The 20,556-nt window shown below is 41.0% G+C and overlaps 2 protein-coding genes across 2 annotated transcripts; both read right to left on the minus strand.

The window, feature by feature from the left end:
• Positions 1-1,898: 1,898 nt before the first annotated feature.
• On the minus strand, positions 1,899-7,340 carry LOC124995702 (B-cell receptor CD22-like). The gene is made up of 8 exons (XM_047568315.1): positions 7,261-7,340; positions 5,344-5,419; positions 4,772-5,149; positions 4,305-4,610; positions 3,939-4,199; positions 3,756-3,831; positions 3,550-3,589; positions 1,899-3,368 (listed from the first exon to the last, which is right to left on the minus strand). The coding sequence occupies exons 2-8, from the start codon at positions 5,414-5,416 to the stop codon at positions 3,123-3,125; spliced, it is 1,380 nt and encodes a 459-aa protein (XP_047424271.1). The 5' UTR covers positions 5,417-5,419; positions 7,261-7,340; the 3' UTR covers positions 1,899-3,122.
• A 2,005-nt stretch (positions 7,341-9,345) lies between these two features.
• Positions 9,346-12,116, minus strand: LOC124995983 (B-cell receptor CD22-like). The gene is made up of 8 exons (XM_047568765.1): positions 11,897-12,116; positions 11,681-11,761; positions 11,109-11,486; positions 10,486-10,791; positions 10,120-10,380; positions 9,958-10,012; positions 9,833-9,872; positions 9,346-9,651 (listed from the first exon to the last, which is right to left on the minus strand). The coding sequence occupies exons 2-8, from the start codon at positions 11,751-11,753 to the stop codon at positions 9,346-9,348; spliced, it is 1,419 nt and encodes a 472-aa protein (XP_047424721.1). The 5' UTR covers positions 11,754-11,761; positions 11,897-12,116.
• Positions 12,117-20,556: the final 8,440 nt, after the last annotated feature.

Consider the following 20,556-nt stretch of genomic DNA (forward strand, 5'->3'; position numbering starts at 1 on the left):
CTTTTTGTCATTTACTTTATTTCTAGCGTCAGCTAGTTGTAATTTTAGCAGCTGCGCCTGTAAGTCAGTTAACTCTTTGCCCTCGTTAAGTGCTTTGTGTTGTGCGGCAGTGAGGTGATGGACAAGGTGTTTTGTCAGGACTGGTCAGTGTCATAGGAGGTGGAGTCTTAGTCATGCTCGCCGGTACAGGTGCTGGGCTCGCAATTTCTCCTGTGGCTATGTCGTCTATCTGCAGTGTACCTTCTGTTACGCGTAAAGTGGGGTATATGCCGGGTGTGGGTGTCTTAGGTGGGGCGTATGGAGGAGGACGAGTGTGGGTGTCTTGTGTGGTTACCAATTCTTTTGGACCTCCTTTGTCCTTTTTCTTGTCCGCCGAATGTAGGTGCGTAGTACTCTGCCACCAGACCGCGAGCTCCGTCCAGTCCCGTCGTTCCTTGTCCTGGGCCTCCGTTTCGGTTTTTATTTTGGACTTCTGCAACAGACCTGCCTGTTTTCCCGACTCTACCAGATCTGCTACCTTAACCTCACATTCTTTTTGCTTTTCCCACAACCATTTGCCTAAAGGCCCCTTATCTTCTAAGGTTTTCCCTTTAAACCGAACCAATTGTTACACCTTTTCTTTAGCTTCCGCTAGTTTCTTGGTTTTATCCTTCTTATCACTAACGGCTTCTCCTGCACGGAACATATTATTTATTTGTACTCCAAATGTCACCCACGCAGAGCGCGGACGACCCCAACCCCCGTCGTCTATTTCTCTGTCAAACTCTCCTTCCATTATGCCTGTTCTTCTCTATTAGTTCTGAGGCCAGCCGGTGAATTTATGGAATACACCCGAACCACAAGCCTTTGGAGCGACTGTTTGAGTACGATAGCCTGAGTGATATCTAGTGACTTGTTGCCACCGTTAGGTTTCCCGTCACGCTGAGAGTTTGCGTTATCACCGCTAGGTTTCCGCTCTCAGTTTGTCATATCACTTCAGACACTATCTAGTGTACTCGCGGCGCTCCTGACACCTCAGAACTTCTCCACCCCTTATTTCACACTTATTTTATTTCACAGTCTCGTAACGAACACACAAACACAGAGACAACACGATTAGAGCTCATACATATATATATTACAATCCCAACCCGAGACGCACTACTCTCTTTAATTTTATTGCCAATTCTTATATGCCGACTTCTTCGTGAGGGCTAGTCCCGTTCCACAGGAATTCCACCTTATTAGCCCGCAGACTATACTACTTTAGGGGAGATACCCCAGGGCCTCAAACCCCTCCCACCTGTAATTTCAGATATTCTACTTTAGGGGACTATAACCCCATGGACTCAAACCAACAATCTGTAATTTCAGATATTCTATATGCCTAACCCAGTTAGGTCTTTTCAGGTAATTTGAGGGTCCCCACCCCTCGGGGCCCTAACCCAGCTCACTCCGTGACCCCGTCGAGCCAACGGTGGGTCCGCCACGACCGGGATAGTCGGCTGTAGCCCTGCTACACTTTAGAATGCACTTACGTCTTTTAGCGCTTTTCCTTTTTCCTTTTTCTTCTTCTTCTTCTTCTTCTTCTTCTTCTTCAGTAACCTTGTTACTTTGTTTTACTTCACACGTTTTACTCGTCTGTTCGTCTTTTACTGATGGCACATTTCCGGCTTAGAGAGACTTTTACTTTAGTGTTGCCAATAATGTAGATTCGATAAACAGGTTCTGCTTACCTTAGTCTCGAGCGCTCTGTCTCTTTTCGCCGTTGTGTGTCGATCGTTTAAGTCAAATGTCCTCGCTCCGTTCTTCCTTCACATCCCGGACGAGCCCCCAAATTGTTGAGGAGGAATTTAGCCCTGCTTTCCTCTCCTCTCCGGGTCCGTTGATGTGAGGAATAAAGAGGCGAGAGAATGACGTCGAGTACGAGTATTTATTCACAGTCTGCAGAGTGTGGAGACCACAGTACATACAAAGATATGAGTCTGGATCTGAATTGCCTTCGCGGGAGCAGTTCTTTTCTATTCCTACAGTCTAGGGTGTTTGTCTACTCCTGATTGGCTCCTCTACTTCTCCTCTTTGACACACTTTCTCTGTTAGATTGTGGTCCAGCGCGTCCTGCTCCCCCCGCGAGACATCTTCAGAAAATACATTGTGACCTTTAAGTACATGTTGTTCACAATACAATCATATCATTCGGCCTTCCAGTGTTTTCCCACTTCTGCACGCAGTACATGTTCAGTGTATTCTGTTCCAGTGATTATGTCCCATATATTGCATAGTAAATCACTTCTGGTAATTAAACCTGATTATTAAAGCACTCATAAGCACGCATACATTTTACTGTTCCCACATCAGCAATTGTTCAGACGTGATATGCTGACAGGATTACGTGACACATGACTCGGCTGATGTTTTTCACACATGAAGTATAACAGAAAAAAAAGTGAATACAGTCTGAAAGCTATTTTGATGAACCCTGACATGGTGGTTAACAAATTAACAGACTGGGCTCAACCATGAGCAGAAATAAACTAGAGGACATTCAGAGGAAGCTGAAGATACAGTAGTCTCCATTTTATGTTTCCTAAGAGCCCTAGGAGCTTTTTATTAATACTTGATACTAAAAACTTCACACAAAAAAATATCTTAAATGAGATAAGACAGAATTACAAACTGCAAAATTTCACACTGAAAAAAATTATTCAATCAACACAACATTGAAGGCTGAAAAAGGCAACAATTAAGAGGTGTTACAATGAGACTTAGTTGAAAAACAAAAATAAACACTGTTTTCCTCCTCACATTTTGGTATGAAATTATGAAGGTAATACATGCAGAGTATATGTAACAAAATTAATTCCTTATCAACATAATGATACTAAAATATTTAAAATTAAATATTACCCATTATGCTTGTACAACTGTTTCAGTGTCAGGTCACCTACAGTCTTTCAAACCAAATCACTAGTACAATACTACACATAGAAGATACACAAAAACTCATTTCAACAGAGTTTGCAGCTCCTACTTTTTCTCAGCAGGTTTCTTCATTCAACTGTTACAAAAACTAACATTTCTTAATGTTTTTCTCTGTAACTGATTTTGTCAAATTGAATCTCTACACAAGCAAAACACAGTTCTCATTTTTTCTTGACTTCAGCATAGAGATAATCTGTGTCGTCAACAGTCTGTGTTAATCCCTTTGCTGGTTTCTTGATCTTGACCTGTGCGTACACCGTGTCCTGCTGCTGTCCACTGTCCTGCACTGAGTCAGAGGACAGGTCACGTCTCTGCTTGGAGAAGTTGATCTCTCCATAATGGATGTTTTCTACTTCTTCTGTTTCACCTGCAGCTTCTTCAGCAACCAGATCTTCACCTCTTTGACTCTAGAAGAAATGAACCACATATGATGTTTAGTGAGGACGATCTTCACCTGAATCCTTCCTTATTACATGACTACTTTTACTTTTACTGAAAACGTTGAGTGGGCTGCTCTGATAGAGGTAATATATAAAGTAACTAAACACTGAGTCAGGTAGACTACAGAGAAGTTTAGTCATTACTAACCTGAGTCTGTTGTTGACTCTGATGCCTTGACTTTAACCACCTGGAAAACATTAGAGGCTGTTAGTTTAACTATACTGTGTTTTAGAGTCAATATGTTTGACAGTAAAATGTTGAGACTGATGGGAAACAGATGTTTTTGGATGTGCAGCTAAAATGTCAGCGACAGTAACTGAGTCATGTTTTCTGCTTTGATATGTGATACTTACCAAACAAAGATGATCAAGCAGATGAGAACGATGATCCCAATGATTCCTCCAACAACTGGTTTCCAAGGTAACGAGCCTAAAACAAGACATGATTTAATGTGGACATACTGACAAAATGACACCACATATAAAACTGACAGTGTTTGAGAGAAGATAGAAAAATAAATACTGGATGATATTTACCTCCAACATTCAGATGAATCCACAGTGACGTCTGGTTACCAAGTTGATTTGAGGCCACACAGTAATAACCTCCTCTATCAGTCACAGTGAAGCTGTAGAAGTGTCCTTCAGATACGATCATGGGTCCATCTGTGCTGTTCTTGAACCAGGTGAAGTGTCTGATGGGAGGCTTGGCTCTGCTGGAGCAGGTCAGATTCACCCAGCTACCTGCTGACACCAAACCTGATGGACTGATGGATGCTGAGGTGTCTTTAGGAGCATCTGAGGAAAATGTGACAGAGATTGACTTTATTCATCCCAAACAGCTGACATCCCATCAATCATCATGTGCTGACAGGATCCAACAACAAACTCTGGTTGTCTTACATGAAACATTGAGAGTCTCTTGTGTCTCTGTTGTCTTGTTGTCTTTTCCTTCATTCACAGGATATCTGACAGAACAGATGATGTTGTTTCCATCATGTGTGTCTGACAGAGTGATGGTCTCCTGGATTTTAGTTGTAAAGGTCCCATCTGTGTTTTCCTCTATTTTGTTGTGAGGGTCTTGTTGTAGATTCCAGGTGAGTTGAGGAGGGGAGTGTGGACAGGGAGTGAAAGCTGAGCAGGTGATAGTGACAGACTCCTTCTCCTTCACATCACCTGAGATGTTAATTGTGGGTCTCCAAGGAGAATCTGTGGTTTTCAGTAAAATTTAACATTATTTTGTTTTGTGTTCAAATTTCCTCCATTTTATTAGCCATAACAAATTTATCAATGTATTACAGAGTTTATCGACCAAGCTAGAACTACTACTATTTTTTTCAAGCAAAGCAAACTTATAAAACCTGTCTTACCTTTAACTGTTATTTGTGGAGGATCACAAGAAGCTGTTGCCATGAACAGCCCGTTGTCAATTCTGAAGTAGTATGTGTCTGAATGACTTCTGTTTAAACCAGAAAACACAGTGGTGCAGTTTTTCTGACTCAGGTCTCCAGTAATATTCATTGGATAGATGTTAACTGACCGACTACTGTTGAAGACTACATTATGTGGATGTTTTCTAAAATCTGAGTCATTTTTAATCCACACTCCAATGATTTTTCTGCTGCTGTCAAACTTGGTTCCTGGTGTCACTATATAGTTACATGGGATTTTCAAACAAGATCCACTCAGTGCTTCCATCTTCTTTGGTGCAGTAATGTTGAGGTGTGAAACACATTCAGTCCAAACACCTGTAAAACCAGACTAATGATGAACATCATGTGGATCAAAATCTGTCTGAAGAGAAAGTTGATGAGACACAAACTCCAGTTCATCTGCAGCATGTTACATGTAGACCCTTTGAACAATGTCAGGAGAAAACACTTCCAACTAGAAATGATTCAAGTAATGTCTCCAAATAAAAGAGACTGAACAAACAGCTCACCTGAAAGAAAGAAGACACTCAGTAACATGTTGACTGTCACCACGTTCACACACAGGGCTGCCATCACACTCATCTCCTAGACAGGAAACAAAGATAAAAATGTAAATATTATTTGTTTTCTCTGAGGCTGTTGTATTTTTCTTTCCAAATATATTTGCAGCTAAACAGAAAGAAACAATATACTTTTAATATCCAGTAATTTGTGAATTTCAGTGGATCAGCAGCAGATCAAATAACCAACTTCTCTGTTTAGTTGCTCTGGTTTAAATGGAAACACTTCGATTATTTCTTTGTACTTCTGCTAGTTATCACTGAAAAAAATGAAAAAATTCCAAGAAGTCTTCTTCCTTCCTGGTTCATCTCTGTGAATGAGGAAATCACCTTTTATGGGCATTTTGAGCTGACCATGGTGTGACTAGTTTATTAATTTCCACTTTCTGGTATTAAGTAACTTTAATGTGATCACTGGTTTGGAAATAGTAACTATCAACATGTTCGTTAATTCTTCTGGAAGAAAAACTAAAATGACTTCTTGCTATGTATTTCACCTATTTATTGAACTATATATTGGAATATAGACATACATGTACATGGACCCGTCTGTTCAGTTAACCTTGTCTAACGTCCCAGAAAAAGATAATTGTCTGTAGTTTCACAGCATTGTATTAGTTTCAACAAAATGAATATGATTGGTTGGCTACAGGTGGGGAGGAGTCGTGGTTTAGACTTAACTCTTCCATCGTTGGTGGAAGGTCCGGTCCCGGCCCCTAGCCACTCCCTCCTGTGTCTCCCTCCTTTGCAACTTTTATCACTTCAGAACAGTTCCTCATTTGTTCTCTATTTTGCTTCTCTATATGTTTTCTCTCTGCTCTGTCCTAGTCAGCTAACTGCTACTTTCTCAACATGTTTCAACCCTACACAAGTAAACCTAAACAGGGCTGATGCTTTTGACCCTTTCATTATTTAGGACCTCATTCTTTATTTTGATTTAATGAATGTAAGTAACCTTAATATACACATCTAGACAAACATCAAACAAATAATCCTAACACAACATCTTCTCAACATACTTTTGAATTGCCTATCTCCTCGTATGAAACAGCAACTTTTGACAAAAAGGTTTTCTCTTTTCAGTGGTTTTAATGTTGTGGCTGATTGGTCTATGAGTACAGTTTACAAGTTATTCCTCTGAAGAATAAAAGAACAAAATGAATGGTAATACAGCTGTCATCTTAGGCCACGACTGAAGGCAGCTTCATGTGGAGATGTAAACTGGACTCACTGCTCTGCTAGCAAATGTCTTCCCTCCACATTTAAGTATGATCTAGCTTTACTTGATGAACTATTTTTTATTAGCTTTAATAATCATCATCAGCCTCATTTAATACAGTCTCTCTTTCTTATCTTTTCTCCTTTTCCTGTTTTTTCTTTCAGTCACTCTCAGATGAATAACTTTTCATTTAGACTTGAGCGTCGTCATAATTTACTGTTTTCATGTTATATAAGAGGATTGAGTTTAGTTTTCAGAGTTTTGTCAGGTGGGGCTCTCCTGGAGAGGTCTAAACTCTCACTTAAAAACAAATCAAAGCAACGTCAACATATAAAACTATATGTTTTATATTTGTTCCTTAAATTCACATGTTCGTCTCTTCATCAACAACCAGACTGTCCTACATCAGAAATAGTATCTGACAACATCAGTAAAGTTGGGTTTAAATCTGAAATTGGCCCATTTACATGATGATTTTCAATATAATTCTATACAATGAAATAAATATATTCAAAATGATAATAAACACTGACTGTCACAGTCCAAACCAACCACAACACATTTTTTCAAGAGTTGCAGAAAAGCAGTAAAATAACAAACCTGTAGGTTAAAACATTAAAATATAAAAGCAGTGATGTGTTTCTTACCAGATGAGTCTGCAGGTGAAACACAGACTGAAGAAAGTTTTGGTATCAGTGGTTTTGAACTTCAGCAGCTCCAAAAGAGAACAAGTAACCATGAACCAACTTCCCTGTTTACCTACTTTGGTGAAAGACGGCAGATGTCATACATTAAGACTGTGAGCACAGTTGGTTTTGTTGTTCAGTTGCAACATATCACATGATTTCCTGCTTATCTTGTGTCAGACAGGACACATGAATCTAACATATAACCAGAGCTATATGTATGTACATCAATACAAACACAATAAAAACAAAGACTTATGTTTTGCACATTTTACATTTTATTTTGTCAACTTCAATGATTAAAAGTAATCAGACAGTGAAGGCAGGTTTGCATGTTCACCCTGTCTGAACATGGGTTTTCTAGACGTACTCTAAATTGTCCATAGGTCTGAGTGTGAATAGTTGTCTGTCTCTGTGTGTTAGCCCTGTGATGGACTTGTGACCTGTCCAGGGTGTACTCCACATCTCCCCCGAAAACATCTGGGACAGGGTCCAGTAACCCCCACGACCCTGGTGAGGACAAGTAGTAGAAGATGAGATGAAACAGTGAGACAGTGAACACTAAAACCAGACTGATCCACAATAACTGAGAACATAAAGGAAGTTGGTCACTTGTTGTTTGAACAAAGTTTACTTCACTCTCTGTGGAAACCTCACTGTGGTTCTTCAGCCACACTTGTGTTGTGTCATATTGCCTCATTGAGTAGAGTTTGTTGAGTTTGAGGAAGTTTTCTGTTCTGTCAAATGTAAATGTTCACATATGAATCTGTCAGTACATGTAGACACGGCTCCTCTGAGTTCAACAGGTGAATTGTTCCGAGAGCATAAACCTGAAGAAAAAGTAAATACAGGTCATTGTTTTTTTTCAGCTCAACAGGAAGTTTTAGGTCTGAAATGAGTGGTTATTTATTGATACCTGAGAAACTACTATTATAATATGAAGCTTCCTGGAAACGTCTGATTCAAATTGGTTGAGTGTGCAAGTGTTTTTCTAAGGAATTGCTGGTGAAACAGAAGCTGAAATTCAACAGTACAGCTTTTCTGAATCAGTCAAATTTGTAGGATAATCAAAGAAATAAAACAAAGTTGTGTGATGTAAAACCCTCTGAAGGACATGAATACATGACTGTAAGATGTTTGAGCAGCACCTCAGCACTGTCTGTCTGTGCTGCACCTTCTCTCTCCACCAGGGGGACCTCACCGTCCTGAAATGTACATCACACTATTTACATGTACAGTATGGTGCTCCTTCCTCACTGTAACCAATCACCACTTCTGTCTTGTGTGCTGTCATCTTAAAAGCTCTTCCTTTCTCTGCTGCTCTCACTTCTCATTTCACCGTCAGATCCATCCAGGCCTCCTCCTCCTCACTGATGTCACAGCATCCACAGCTCCTCATTCTCCACTCCTCCTCCACTACTACCACTACTCACCATCAGTTATAGCTTGTTGAATAAACTTTAACTACATCATCTGTCATTTTTAATTCAAACTACAGAACTGATTTCAACTCAGGTCTGATCTAAGCTCTGTTCCTGCTCCATGTTTTATTACTTATGGTTTAGGTTAGTTGGTTAGTCAGAGCTCTCACACAAGACGTAGACGCATTCACATAGAAATGGATCTGACTCAATCTGAACACTATTTTAATGAATGCAGACATGCTGGTTAATACAGTCTGTGAAGAAATGAACTACAGAGGACATGTAGTTAAGAAGAGTTATAATGAGACTCTGTTGAATAACAAAAATAAACACTGTTTTCCTCCTCACATTTTGGTATGAAATTATGAAGGTAATACATGCAGAGTATATGTAACAAAATTAATTCCTTATCAACATAATGATACTAAAATATTTAAAATTAAATATTACCCATTATGCTTGTACAACTGTTTCAGTGTCAGGTCACCTACAGTCTTTCAAACCAAATCACTAGTACAATACTACACATAGAAGATACACAAAACTCATTTCAACAGAGTTTGCAGCTCCTATGTTTTCTCAGCACGTTTCTTCATTCAACTGTTACAAAAACTAACATTTCTTAATGTTTTTCTCTGTAACTGATTTTGTCAAATTGAATCTCTACACAAGCAAAACACAGTTCTAATTTTTTCTTGACTTCAGCATAGAGATAATCTGTGTCGTCAACAGTCTGTGTTAATCCCTTTGCTGGTTTCTTGATCTTGACCTGTGCGTACACCGTGTCCTGCTGCTGTCCACTGTCCTGCACTGAGTCAGAGGACGGGTCACGTCTCTGCTTGGAGAAGTTGATCTCTCCATAATGGATGTTTTCTACTTCTGTTTCACCTGCAGCTTCTTCAACAACCAGATCTTCACCTCTTTGACTCTAGAAGAAATGAACCACATATGATGTTTAGTGAGGAAGATCTTCACCTGAATCCTTCCTTATTACATGACTACTTTTACTTTTACTGAATACGTTGAGTGGGCTGCTCTGATAGAGGTAATATATAAAGTAACTAAACACTGAGTCAGGTAGACTACAGAGAAGTTTAGTCATTACTCACCTGAGTCTGTTGTTGACTTTGATGCCTTGACTTTAACCACCTGGAAAACGTAAGAGGCTGTTAGTTTAACTATACTGTGTTTTAGAGTCAATATGTTTGACAGTAAAATGATATGTGATACTTACCAAACAAAGATGATCCCAATGATTCCTCCAACAACTGGTTCCCAGTGTGAGGAGCCTAAAACAAGAAATGATTTAATGTGGACGTATTGACAAAATGACACCAGATGTAAGACTGACTGTGTTTGAGAGAAGATAGAAAAATAAATACTGGATGATATTTACCTTCAACATTCAGATGAATCCACGGTGACGTCTGGTTACCAAGTTGATTTGAGGCCACACAGTAATAAACTCCTCCATCAGTCACATTGAAGCTGTAGAAGTGTCCTTCAGATACGATCATGGGTCCATCTTTGCTGTTCTTGAACCAGGTGAAGTGTCTGATGGGAGGCTTGGCTCTGCTGGAGCAGGTCAGATTCACCCAGCTACCTGCTGACACCAAACCTGATGGACTGATGGATGCTGAGGTGTTTTTAGGAGCATCTGAGGAAAATGTGACAGAGATTGACTTTATTCATCCCAAACAGCTGACATCCCATCAATCATCGTGTGCTGACAGGATCCAACAACAAACTCTGGTTGTCTTACATGAAACACTGAGAGTCTCTTGTGTCTCTGCTGTCTTGATGTCTTTTCCTTCATTCACAGGATATCTGACAGAACAGATGATGTTGTTTCCATCATGTGTGTCTGACAGAGTGATGGTCTCCTGGATTTTAGTTGTAAAGGTCCCATCTGTGTTTTCCTCTATTTTGTTGGGAGGGTCTTGTTGTAGATTCCAGGTGAGTTGAGGAGGGGAGTGTGGACAGGGAGTGAAAGCTGAGCAGGTGATAGTGACAGACTCCTTCTCCTTCACATCACCTGAGATGTTAATTGTGGGTCTCCAAGGAGAATCTGTGGTTTCACATCAAACACACATTATTTTACTGAACTGTTAATTAATGAATTAAATGGTAAATAGTCTTGTTTTTATATAGAACCTTTCTACCTATTGGTTCTCAAAGTGTTTCACAGTCACAGACTCATCTACACATTCACTCACCTTCTGAGTCCCACAATTACAGTTGTACCAGTATTGAATGTCCATAAATGTCATTATTTATTCAATCACTCCACTTATTTGTACTGTTGATAACATGTGTAGAAAGGTAACAGTTTGTTGACTGAAGATGAAACAAACTTCACATATGTAACAAATAAACCTGTCTTACCGTTAACTGTTATTTGAAGAGGATCACAATCAGCTGTTGCCTTGAACGGTTCGTTCTCAATTCTGAAGTAGTATGTGTCTGAATGACTTGTGTTTAAACCAGAAAACAGAGTGGTGCAGTTTTTCTGACTCAGGTCTCCAGTAATATTCATTGGATAGATTTTAACTGACCCACTACTGTTGTAGACTGTACTCTTTTTATTTGAATGTGCATCATTTTTAATCCACACTCCAAAGGTTTTTCTTCTGTTGTCAAACCCTTTTCCTGGTGTCTCTCTATAGTTACATGGGATTTTCAAACAAGATCCACTCAGTGCTTCCATCTTCTTTGGTGCAGTAATGATGAGGCCTGTTTTCTCATCACATTGAGCCCAAACACCTGTAAAACCAGACTAATGATGAACATCATGTGGATGAAAATGTGTCTGAAGAGAAAGTTGATGAGACACAAACTCCAGTTCATCTGCAGCATGTTACATGTAGACCCTTTGAACAATGTCAGGAGAAAACATTTCCAACCAGAAATGATTCAAGTAATGTCTCCAAATTAAAGAGACTGAACAAACAGCTCACCTGAAAGAAAGAAGACACTCAGTAACATGTTGACTGTCACCACGTTCACACACAGGGCTGCCATGACACTCATCTCCTAGACTGGAAACAAAGATAAAACTATATCGCAATGACATGCTATTAAACAAAGTATAGTTGTTTTTGTTGTTGTTGTTGCTTTTTCAAACAAAAAAACAAAAAAAGTGCTTTTAATTCACATGTTCTCATTGATCTTACCAAATGAATCTGCAGCAGAGGAAAAATATTGTTTTAAAATCCAGTAAGTTGTAGTTGATTAGCAGCAAATCAAATAACCAACGACTGTGTACAATAGCTATTCTAAGAAGACTTTATCCTTCCTGCTTTGACCTAAGAAAGAGGAAGAAAGTTTTAACAGTTTGACCTCATTAGGGCGTCACTTTGTTGAACAGTGACTTGAAAATGTACACGTTTAATCAGTCGAGAACATCATGATAAGACTGTTTGAGTGAAAACTTTGCTTTGTTTGCAACTATTCTTAACTCCTAAATAAATATTATTCATCAAACAGATGACAGACTTCTCCATTAAATGAAATAATTAGACTCAGCATGGACAATCATCACAGTTTATGTGGAGCTACAGTCATCAAACTAAGCAGCTTCCTCTGTCCTGTCCAAGGTTGGGACGGTACATGTTTAAATGACAAGTGAGCATCTGTGGAGCATCCAAGCCCCACCTCTGATCTACTGCCAGTGTCTTGGTGTCATGGTTCTGTGTCTGTCTTTTATTTTGTGATCATGTTTTGAGTTTCCTGTTTTATTTTGTCAAGTTTTTTTTTTTATTTCCTGTCCATCGTGTCTTGTGTTTCTGTCATGTCTGTCTGTCTGTGTCATGTTTTGTGTTTCCTGTTTTGTTATGTTTAGTTTCTGGATTTCCTGTCTCTTGTGCCTCCTTGTGTGCTGATTGCTTATTGGTTTCTCCTGGTTTGATTGTCCTCATTAGTTTCACCCGTGTCTTGTCATCCCTGAGCCCTCTTGTGTATATATAGCCCTGCCTTCCCTTTGTTCCTTGTTGTGTAGTTGTGTTTCTTACCTGTGTTGTGTTATGGTCATGGGTCCCTGCTTTTTGTCCCTGTGTTGATGTTTAAGTCACTGTGCCATGTTTTTGTCCTTTTGCTGCGATTTCTGATTCTTTTGTTTTGGATTACCTGGTGTCTGCAGCAACTTGTGTTTCCCCTTTGTCTTTGTTCATTAAATACTCCTCTTCCCCTGGATTCTTTGCCTCCTCATCATTATCCAGCATTTGGGTCCTCACCTCTACAATTCCTGACACTTGGAGCCTGGAGAAAACCTGAGGATTCATGTTTACAGCAAATGCTAAAACTTAAACAGCATTAGTGTTACTGATGGTGAGGTTTTTATTACACGGCAACTTCTTCAAGTTACAAAAATATATAAGGCTGATAGAAAATACACAAAGTGAGAAAACTGTTAACTACCACTAACTTAAATTCAATACAAACTTAGTACTACACTGGTGTTGTGGATGTAGATTTGTTTCATTTAAATGATAGTTCTCCATTTACAGTGTTGGGGTCTTTATTTACTGTACATTGTTATATGCAGATCATTTATCACCTAAACAGAGGGACAGATATGAAGCCAGACCACAAATGGGAACTATGATTGTAGAGCTGAGAAAGCTACGAGAGCTGCAGACAGTTTCCTGCCAGTAAACACCACATACAGTATTCTTGAGTGTAGAGATCCTCTGAAGCATCTGCAGCTTGTGTGAAGCTATTTTGTGGCTAAACCACTTTGGCCTGTGTGTACACTGTTTCCTCTGCTGTCTGCAATCACACTGTAAGGACTTCAGACAACTTTAAAACACCTCAACACCAAGAATGCAGGCCAGACATATCAACTGTAGTTAGTTAGGGACTTAAATTCAGAAATTCAAATATCTATGTCTCTTCCAAGATGAGTCCACTTTTTAACATCTTGGTGGTACTCACCTTATTAACAACAACAATAACCACTTAACTAGCCACACTTAAAATGACCATCTCCCACACCCACAGCCTGTACACAGCTACTGGACTGATGACACTGAAATGGTTTGTTCACTCCAGAAGTTTTTATTTGATGACAGAAAGGACACAGATGTGTTTTAAAAGGTAAATAATTTGTCACAACAATACAGAAGTCATCGAAATATATATCTTCCTGTGGCTCATGAAGCTTGAATCTCAATCACTCTGTTGATATCGTCGTCTTCTGTGTCCTGTGGTAAAGAAACAACACAGAGAGAGGAGTTAGTGCTCTGCAGTGGATTGTATTGAAGAATCATCCAAACTATGAACACGCCCTCTAGAGGTGATTTGCAGTGTTCAGTGAGAGAAAGCTTGTAGTTTCATACAATAATAATTCATTTCTATAGAGTAAACTGAATTTATAGCATTATACTACTTTATAAATTATAGTTTACAACAGTATCTATAAAAAATGATCTTTTGACACAGTTTATTATTCATATTCTCTATTTAATAGTTCTTGGCTCCAGTTAACAACCTTCACAGTAAATCTTTTCTAGTGCCCCCTGTTGTCTGGAGTTGGCGCTGCAGCCATGAAGATTCAGATTTTTCCTGTCACCTGTTGCATGATTTGGAGAAACTGACTGATGGGAAGTTGAGACTGAAACTTAACACAGATAGAGAATGAATGTCTTTAGCAGATATGAAGACAACAACAACTGACTCATCTATCTTACCTTCTCTGGTTTGTTGGAGAATCTTGATCTAAAGCAGCTGAAAAAAAAAGAGATGATGAATAAATATTGACAGATGTTAAACACTGACGTCTGAAAGAGACCAAATGATCTCCAGCTGCAAAGAATCATATCAGAGAGTTTGTCTCACCACTCAAAGATGATGATTGTACTGTAGAGAATTACAATTCCCAGGATCTTCACTGTAACATGGACATCAACCCTAAACCCTGGATCATCAAAGACATCTTCATGAACCAAAATTAAATGAACATTTAGAGTCAAACTGACTCAGTTGAAATGTTTTCATCAAAGATATTTACCTCCATCATTCAGCTGAATCTCATCACCTGGAGTGCACATTGACAAGCTCTCTGTTTAAAGAAAATAAAACCAAGCAGGAAGAAAACGTCAGAAACGAAACAAGAGAAAAACAGATGAGAGCAGGTTCACTTCAGATCTGCATTTACCTTCAATATTCAGATGAATCCACGGTGACCTCTGGTTACCAAGTTGATTTGAGGCCACACAGTAATAAACTCCTCCATCAGTCACAGTGAAGCTGTAGAAGTGTCCTTCAGATACGATCATGGGTCCATCTGTGCTGTTCTTGAACCAGGTGAAGTGTCTGATGGGAGGATTGGCTCTGCTGGAGCAGGTCAGATTCACCCAGCTACCTGCTGACACCAAACCTGATGGACTGATGGAAAAAAATATAAAACAACACCATCTGTCAGTTTTTAATCGATTGACTTTGATGGATCAAAATGGGCGTGACTGAGGAAGTGGGCGTCAAATGTGTGTCAGCAACTGTCAAGGTGGGCGTAACCAACGGTGATTGGATGTTGTGGCATTTCACTTCCCTTGGGGGTAGGAATTCGGGGCGTAAGTTAAAGTTTTTTTAATTGGGTGAAAACAGCGGAGTCACGAGTCCCGGAGTAGGAAGTCGGTATCTACGTTAAAGTTTTTTAATTTAGATGAAACAGCGGATTCCCGAGCCCCGAGGCGGAAAGTCGCGGTCTATTTTATATTCATCAGGTAAAAACAGCGGTGTCACCAAGCCCGAGGTAGGAAGTCGGGGGGTATGTGAAAGTATTTTTATCAGGTGAAACAGCGGTGTCGCGTATAAAACCGCTGGTCAGCTGATGTCATACGTGCATTTCATCACGGCCTGCCGCTGAAGACATCACATCAGTCCTGCCTGAGAGTCTCCAAAGAAGCACATTTTTTTTCTGGGGAGGGTAGTAATCTCTGTACCTTTATTGTATGTATGTAACATTTTAGAACTACATGATTTTATACATGTTTCATTGTTGCGGTATAAGGATAACACAGGGCCTTTCTTCCAGACACTGAGAACGCGGCCTTCTTTTGCCGTGCATATGATGAGGACAGCCAGGGCATCTTATGTAAGCCAGTTATTTGATTCAAATGAAGCTATACATTTTACAGAAATTTACAAGAATTACTCTTGTATTTTTTTTTTTTTTTGAAGACACCCCTGAAGTAGTCCCATCCACCCCGTCTGTATCAGTTCAGAATGGTTGGTTACTTTCCTTTAAAAAAAAATCCATGTGTGAATATATTTATACGTGTGTGTGTGTGTGTGTTTTTCACTAAAGTATTATAATAATAAATTGTTTTCTGTTTATAGTATATCCTTCTCAGACCGTAATCTGGCCAGGGAGTGGACTGTTTGAAGGTAGAAGCACTAACACTCTTCCACTTTCCTTTGACTGTGTATCCCAGAATGTATGTGATAGATTCTATTGACTTGTATTATACTTTAGCAGGTGACGATGCACTACTAGACAGCGTTTTGGATTACGAGAACGAGAGTGGACTTCTATCTCAATCTGAAATTAATACAACAGACAGGCCCGAGACACCTCCGACTAACGGTAAGAAGAAGAAAAGAAAAGAAAAAAAGTATAAATTTTAAATAAATAAGTAAAATAAATCTAAACCCGTCTCTCTCCATTTTGTAGAGTGCGGACCAGAACCCGCTCACAAGGTGAACAAGGCTACTTGTACCAGCGAAGACGGTGTCTACCCACTACTCGTCATACCCGACACGCCAGAAAAGCAAGGCAGACAACCGGCTAACAGTAAGAATTTTTTTTTTTTTTTTTTAGAAACTAAATGATTATAAGTAAGCCATGTCACTCATTGTGATATTTTAACATGATTCTGATAGCTAAAGAAGCTGACACTGACAGAGGACCATCTGGATCCAAAATTAACATACCAGAAGCACCAGAGAAAGCAGTGACTGACGGTAAGAATAAAATCTATCTTTACAGTCTACGGTTGAAGTGTTAAGAGATATCCCTCACCCGCAAACTTTACCTCCACTGGTTGAAATACAACAACAATTAGAGATTTCAAACGAGCCTCAGGCTCGCCACGAACCTTCTGATTTACAGAATTTGGAAAGTATCGATGTAGACCTTCAGCATTTAAGAGAAGCTCCGTCCAGTCCTCCATCCCCCGAGCTTTTACCTCCACTGATTGAATTACAGCCTTTAGAGGTTTCAAACGAGCCTCAGGCTCACCACGAACCTTCTGATTTTCAAAATTTGGAAAGTATTGATGTAGCCCTTCAACGTTTAAGAGAAGCTTTGTCCAGTCCTCCGCTCCCGGAGCTCTTACCTCCTCCCTCTCAACCCCGCAGCGTTTGTCCGTCTAATGCACCATTACCTCGGCCGATGCAGGTTCCCTCTGTTCGTCCAACCGAAGATTCCGTGCCTGGCCCGTCTAACCTTTTACCCGTAAACGATCCGTTACCCGGTCCGTCCTCGTACTTCCCACCTGCAACACCAGCCGCTCAGAGGGGTGCGGGTCAAAATCCTGAATCCCCCGGGAGGGTCTCCAGAGACAGGTTTAATAACATTGAAATAAGACAAATGCTAAATTTCAACTTTCCCAATCCTGTGAGTAATTACGCAGAGTTTTATCTTAATGTGATGGAGACTCTCCAAGCAGCGGTTGAACGGGCTGTATCCTATGCCAGACAGGGGGATGTGCTGCAACTAGAATTAAGGGGGGAAAGATCAAACAGCGCCTCTGTCATAGTCACACACAACGGCAGTCTACCTCTAAACCATGTTCAGGAGGCTCTCGACCGCCTAGTGCAATCAAACATGGCCATTATGCCGGAAGATGAGATGGAGTTACTTGTGCAGGTGGTACGTAGTCCTAGAGGGGGTGTTAAAAGAAAACTGCAAACCATCTTTGACGATGAAATCTGCAGGAAAAAAGCCCATTGCCTGAACATTGTCATCAATCCTGGCAACCAGCTCTGCTTTGCCATTAACCTCGCTCAGCTTTTAAACCGTGAATTAACCACGCGTCAGGCCACTGAGCACGCTAAAGTGCTACAGAATCATGCGGGGTTAGCGGACGACACGCCTGTGACATTTAATGATATTATCAAATTTGAACAGGCTTTAGATTGCAAAATCGTCGTCTTCTTCAGAGCAGACGGTGAGCGGGCCCTGTCTAAATTCCAAACATCTGAAGGAATGCATCCTAAAACCCTCTATCTCTTCCTCCATCAGAACCATTACTATGGTATCACCAACCTGAAAACATTTCTAGGTGCACGGTACGTCTGCGGTTACTGCCACACAGGTTTTACTAACTTATGGCAGCATCAGTGCCCGGGCCGTTGTTCTGTATGCTTCAAATCAGACTGCACAAAAACCGAGACTAAACTGATTAAATGCTTCAATTGTAATATGACGTGTCGATCCGACACGTGTTATTTAAAACATAAAATACCTCGTCACCGCCCCACCGCAGGTACAGCCGCCAGCAACTGCGGTACAATTAAAAAGTGCAATACCTGCAAAGTGGTGTATTACTCGGCCATCAGCGGCAGCACCCAGCACAAATGTCGAGCTAAGACATGTCCGGTCTGTTCCGTAAAGGACCCGGGCGAGGATCATCTGTGTTACATGACTCCTTTGAAGGTTGAGACTGATTATTCGAACTGCATAGTGTTTTATGATTTTGAAACATTTGTAGATGAAACAGGCAGACACATCCCTTTTTACATCAGTACACAGTCTATGCTAGGAAAGAAGTGGGGTCCCTGGGGCATTAGTTGCACAGCTAGCTTCTTTAAACACTTCAGAAAACAGAAATACAGAGGCTGCATCTTCATAGCTCACAACGCTAAGGGTTTCGACAGTTACCTGCTTCTCAATCATATAATTCAGCAAGGTATGGCACCTCGTATAATCATGCAGGGCAGCAAGGTGTTGCAGATGGTGGATGAGGCGTTCCGTCAAACATACATCGACTCGCTTTCCTTCTTAACCATGCGCCTCGCAGATATGCCCGCAGCCATGGGCCTCGATGCTGTGAATGCTCCACGCGACCGGGAACTAAGCAAAGGTTTCTTCCCCCAACTTTTCAGTTCAGAGGCTCACTTAAATTATGTAGGCCCTTACCCTCCCCCAGACACTTACGGCGTAGACAGGATGCCTTCGGACAAGCTGAAAAAGTTCAATGCCTGATACGCCACCAAAGCTGGCTGTACATTTGATTTCAGAAAAGAGGCAGTGCTTTACTGCAATCTCGATACTGAAATCCTGGCAGCATCATGCTTAAAGTTTCGCGAAGAATTCATCCGAGAGACACGCGTTGACCCCTTTACATGCATTACAATCGCTTCCGCCTGCATGAAAGTCTTTAAGACAAATTTCCTCCCTCCAAACACTCTGGCTCTACCGCCCGCCGATATCTACAACCGGCAATTCAAAAACTATTCCAACTCGAGGATTCAGTGGTTGAGTTGGTCTCAGAGCGAAAACGTCGCTATTCGACATGGTCTAAATGGAAAGAAAAAACTGGGGAAATACTTTGTGGACGGCTATGCAGAGACTGACGGTGTTAAAAAAGCATGGGAGTTTCTCGGGTGTTTTTTTCACGGCTGTCCAAAGTGTTACTCGCCTACTGAAGTGAATCGTTTGTTGCAGACTCCCTTTGAGCAGCTCCACTCAGCCTGGCAGGCCAAGCTGCTGACCCTACGATCAGAGCTACACGTCTCGGTACAGTTCATATGGGAGCATGACTGGATCCGAATGAAAAAATCTCATGACGGAGTGAAACAGTTCCTCCTTCAGTATAGTGCACCGCAGCCCTTAAAACCTCGCGATGCGCTGTTTGGAGGTAGAACTTGTCCCATCCGTCTGAGGTACACGACAAGTGACACCGAGCAGGTTCGTTACGTCGATGTTACATCCTTGTATCCGTACGTTAACGCGCACTTTCACTACCCCGTCGGCCACCCCGAAATTATCCGTCAGGGTTTTAAAGATCCGTGTGAGTACTTCGGCCTGATCAAAGCTGTCGTGTATCCCCCTCGGAAGCTATTTCTACCTGTTCTACCGCATAAAACTGAGCGAGGCAGACTGGTGTTTACTCTCTGCCGCGTGTGTGCTGAGATCAACCATCAAGCCGGTTCGTGCATGCATAGTGACGGAGAAAGAGCTCTATCCGGTACCTGGACGACGCCTGAATTCACGAAAGCCCTAGACAGTGGATACCGTGTAGCCCAGATAACAGAAGTCTGGCATTTCAAGCAAAAGAGCGACTCCATTTTTAGGGGCTACATCAACACCTTTCTGAAGGGTAAACAGGAGGCTTCTGGTTTCCCCCCTGAAGCATCGGATGAGGCTAGCAGAGATAATTACATCAGAGACTACGCAGCCAACCAAGGTATTGAATTAGACCGCAGTAAAATCGCACCTAATCCTGCAAAAAGACAGATTGCCAAACTTGGTCTCAACAGCTTTTGGGGAAAGTTTGCCCAGAGAACCAACTTAGGTCAGACCACCCTCGTCAGAAAACCTGAAGAGTTTTTCAAGTTTCTGTTTTCAGAGCAGTACGATGTAAAGTATTTTGACTTTCTGAATGATGAGGTGGCTATGGTGCAGTGGCACCATACGGGTACATCCTCCCTCCCGGGAAAAGCAATAACATCTTTATCGCAGCGTTTACCACATCCTATGCTCGACTGACTCTTTACAGGTATATGGAGATGGTACATGATCCCGAAAAGATTCTGTACTATGACACTGACAGCTTGATTTATGTCGTCAGAGAGGGGGAGACGCCTCTTCCCACAGGTAACTACCTGG

Source organism: Mugil cephalus, chromosome 18, assembly GCF_022458985.1.
Source record: "Mugil cephalus isolate CIBA_MC_2020 chromosome 18, CIBA_Mcephalus_1.1, whole genome shotgun sequence".
NCBI classification, from domain to species: Eukaryota; Metazoa; Chordata; class Actinopteri; order Mugiliformes; family Mugilidae; genus Mugil; species Mugil cephalus.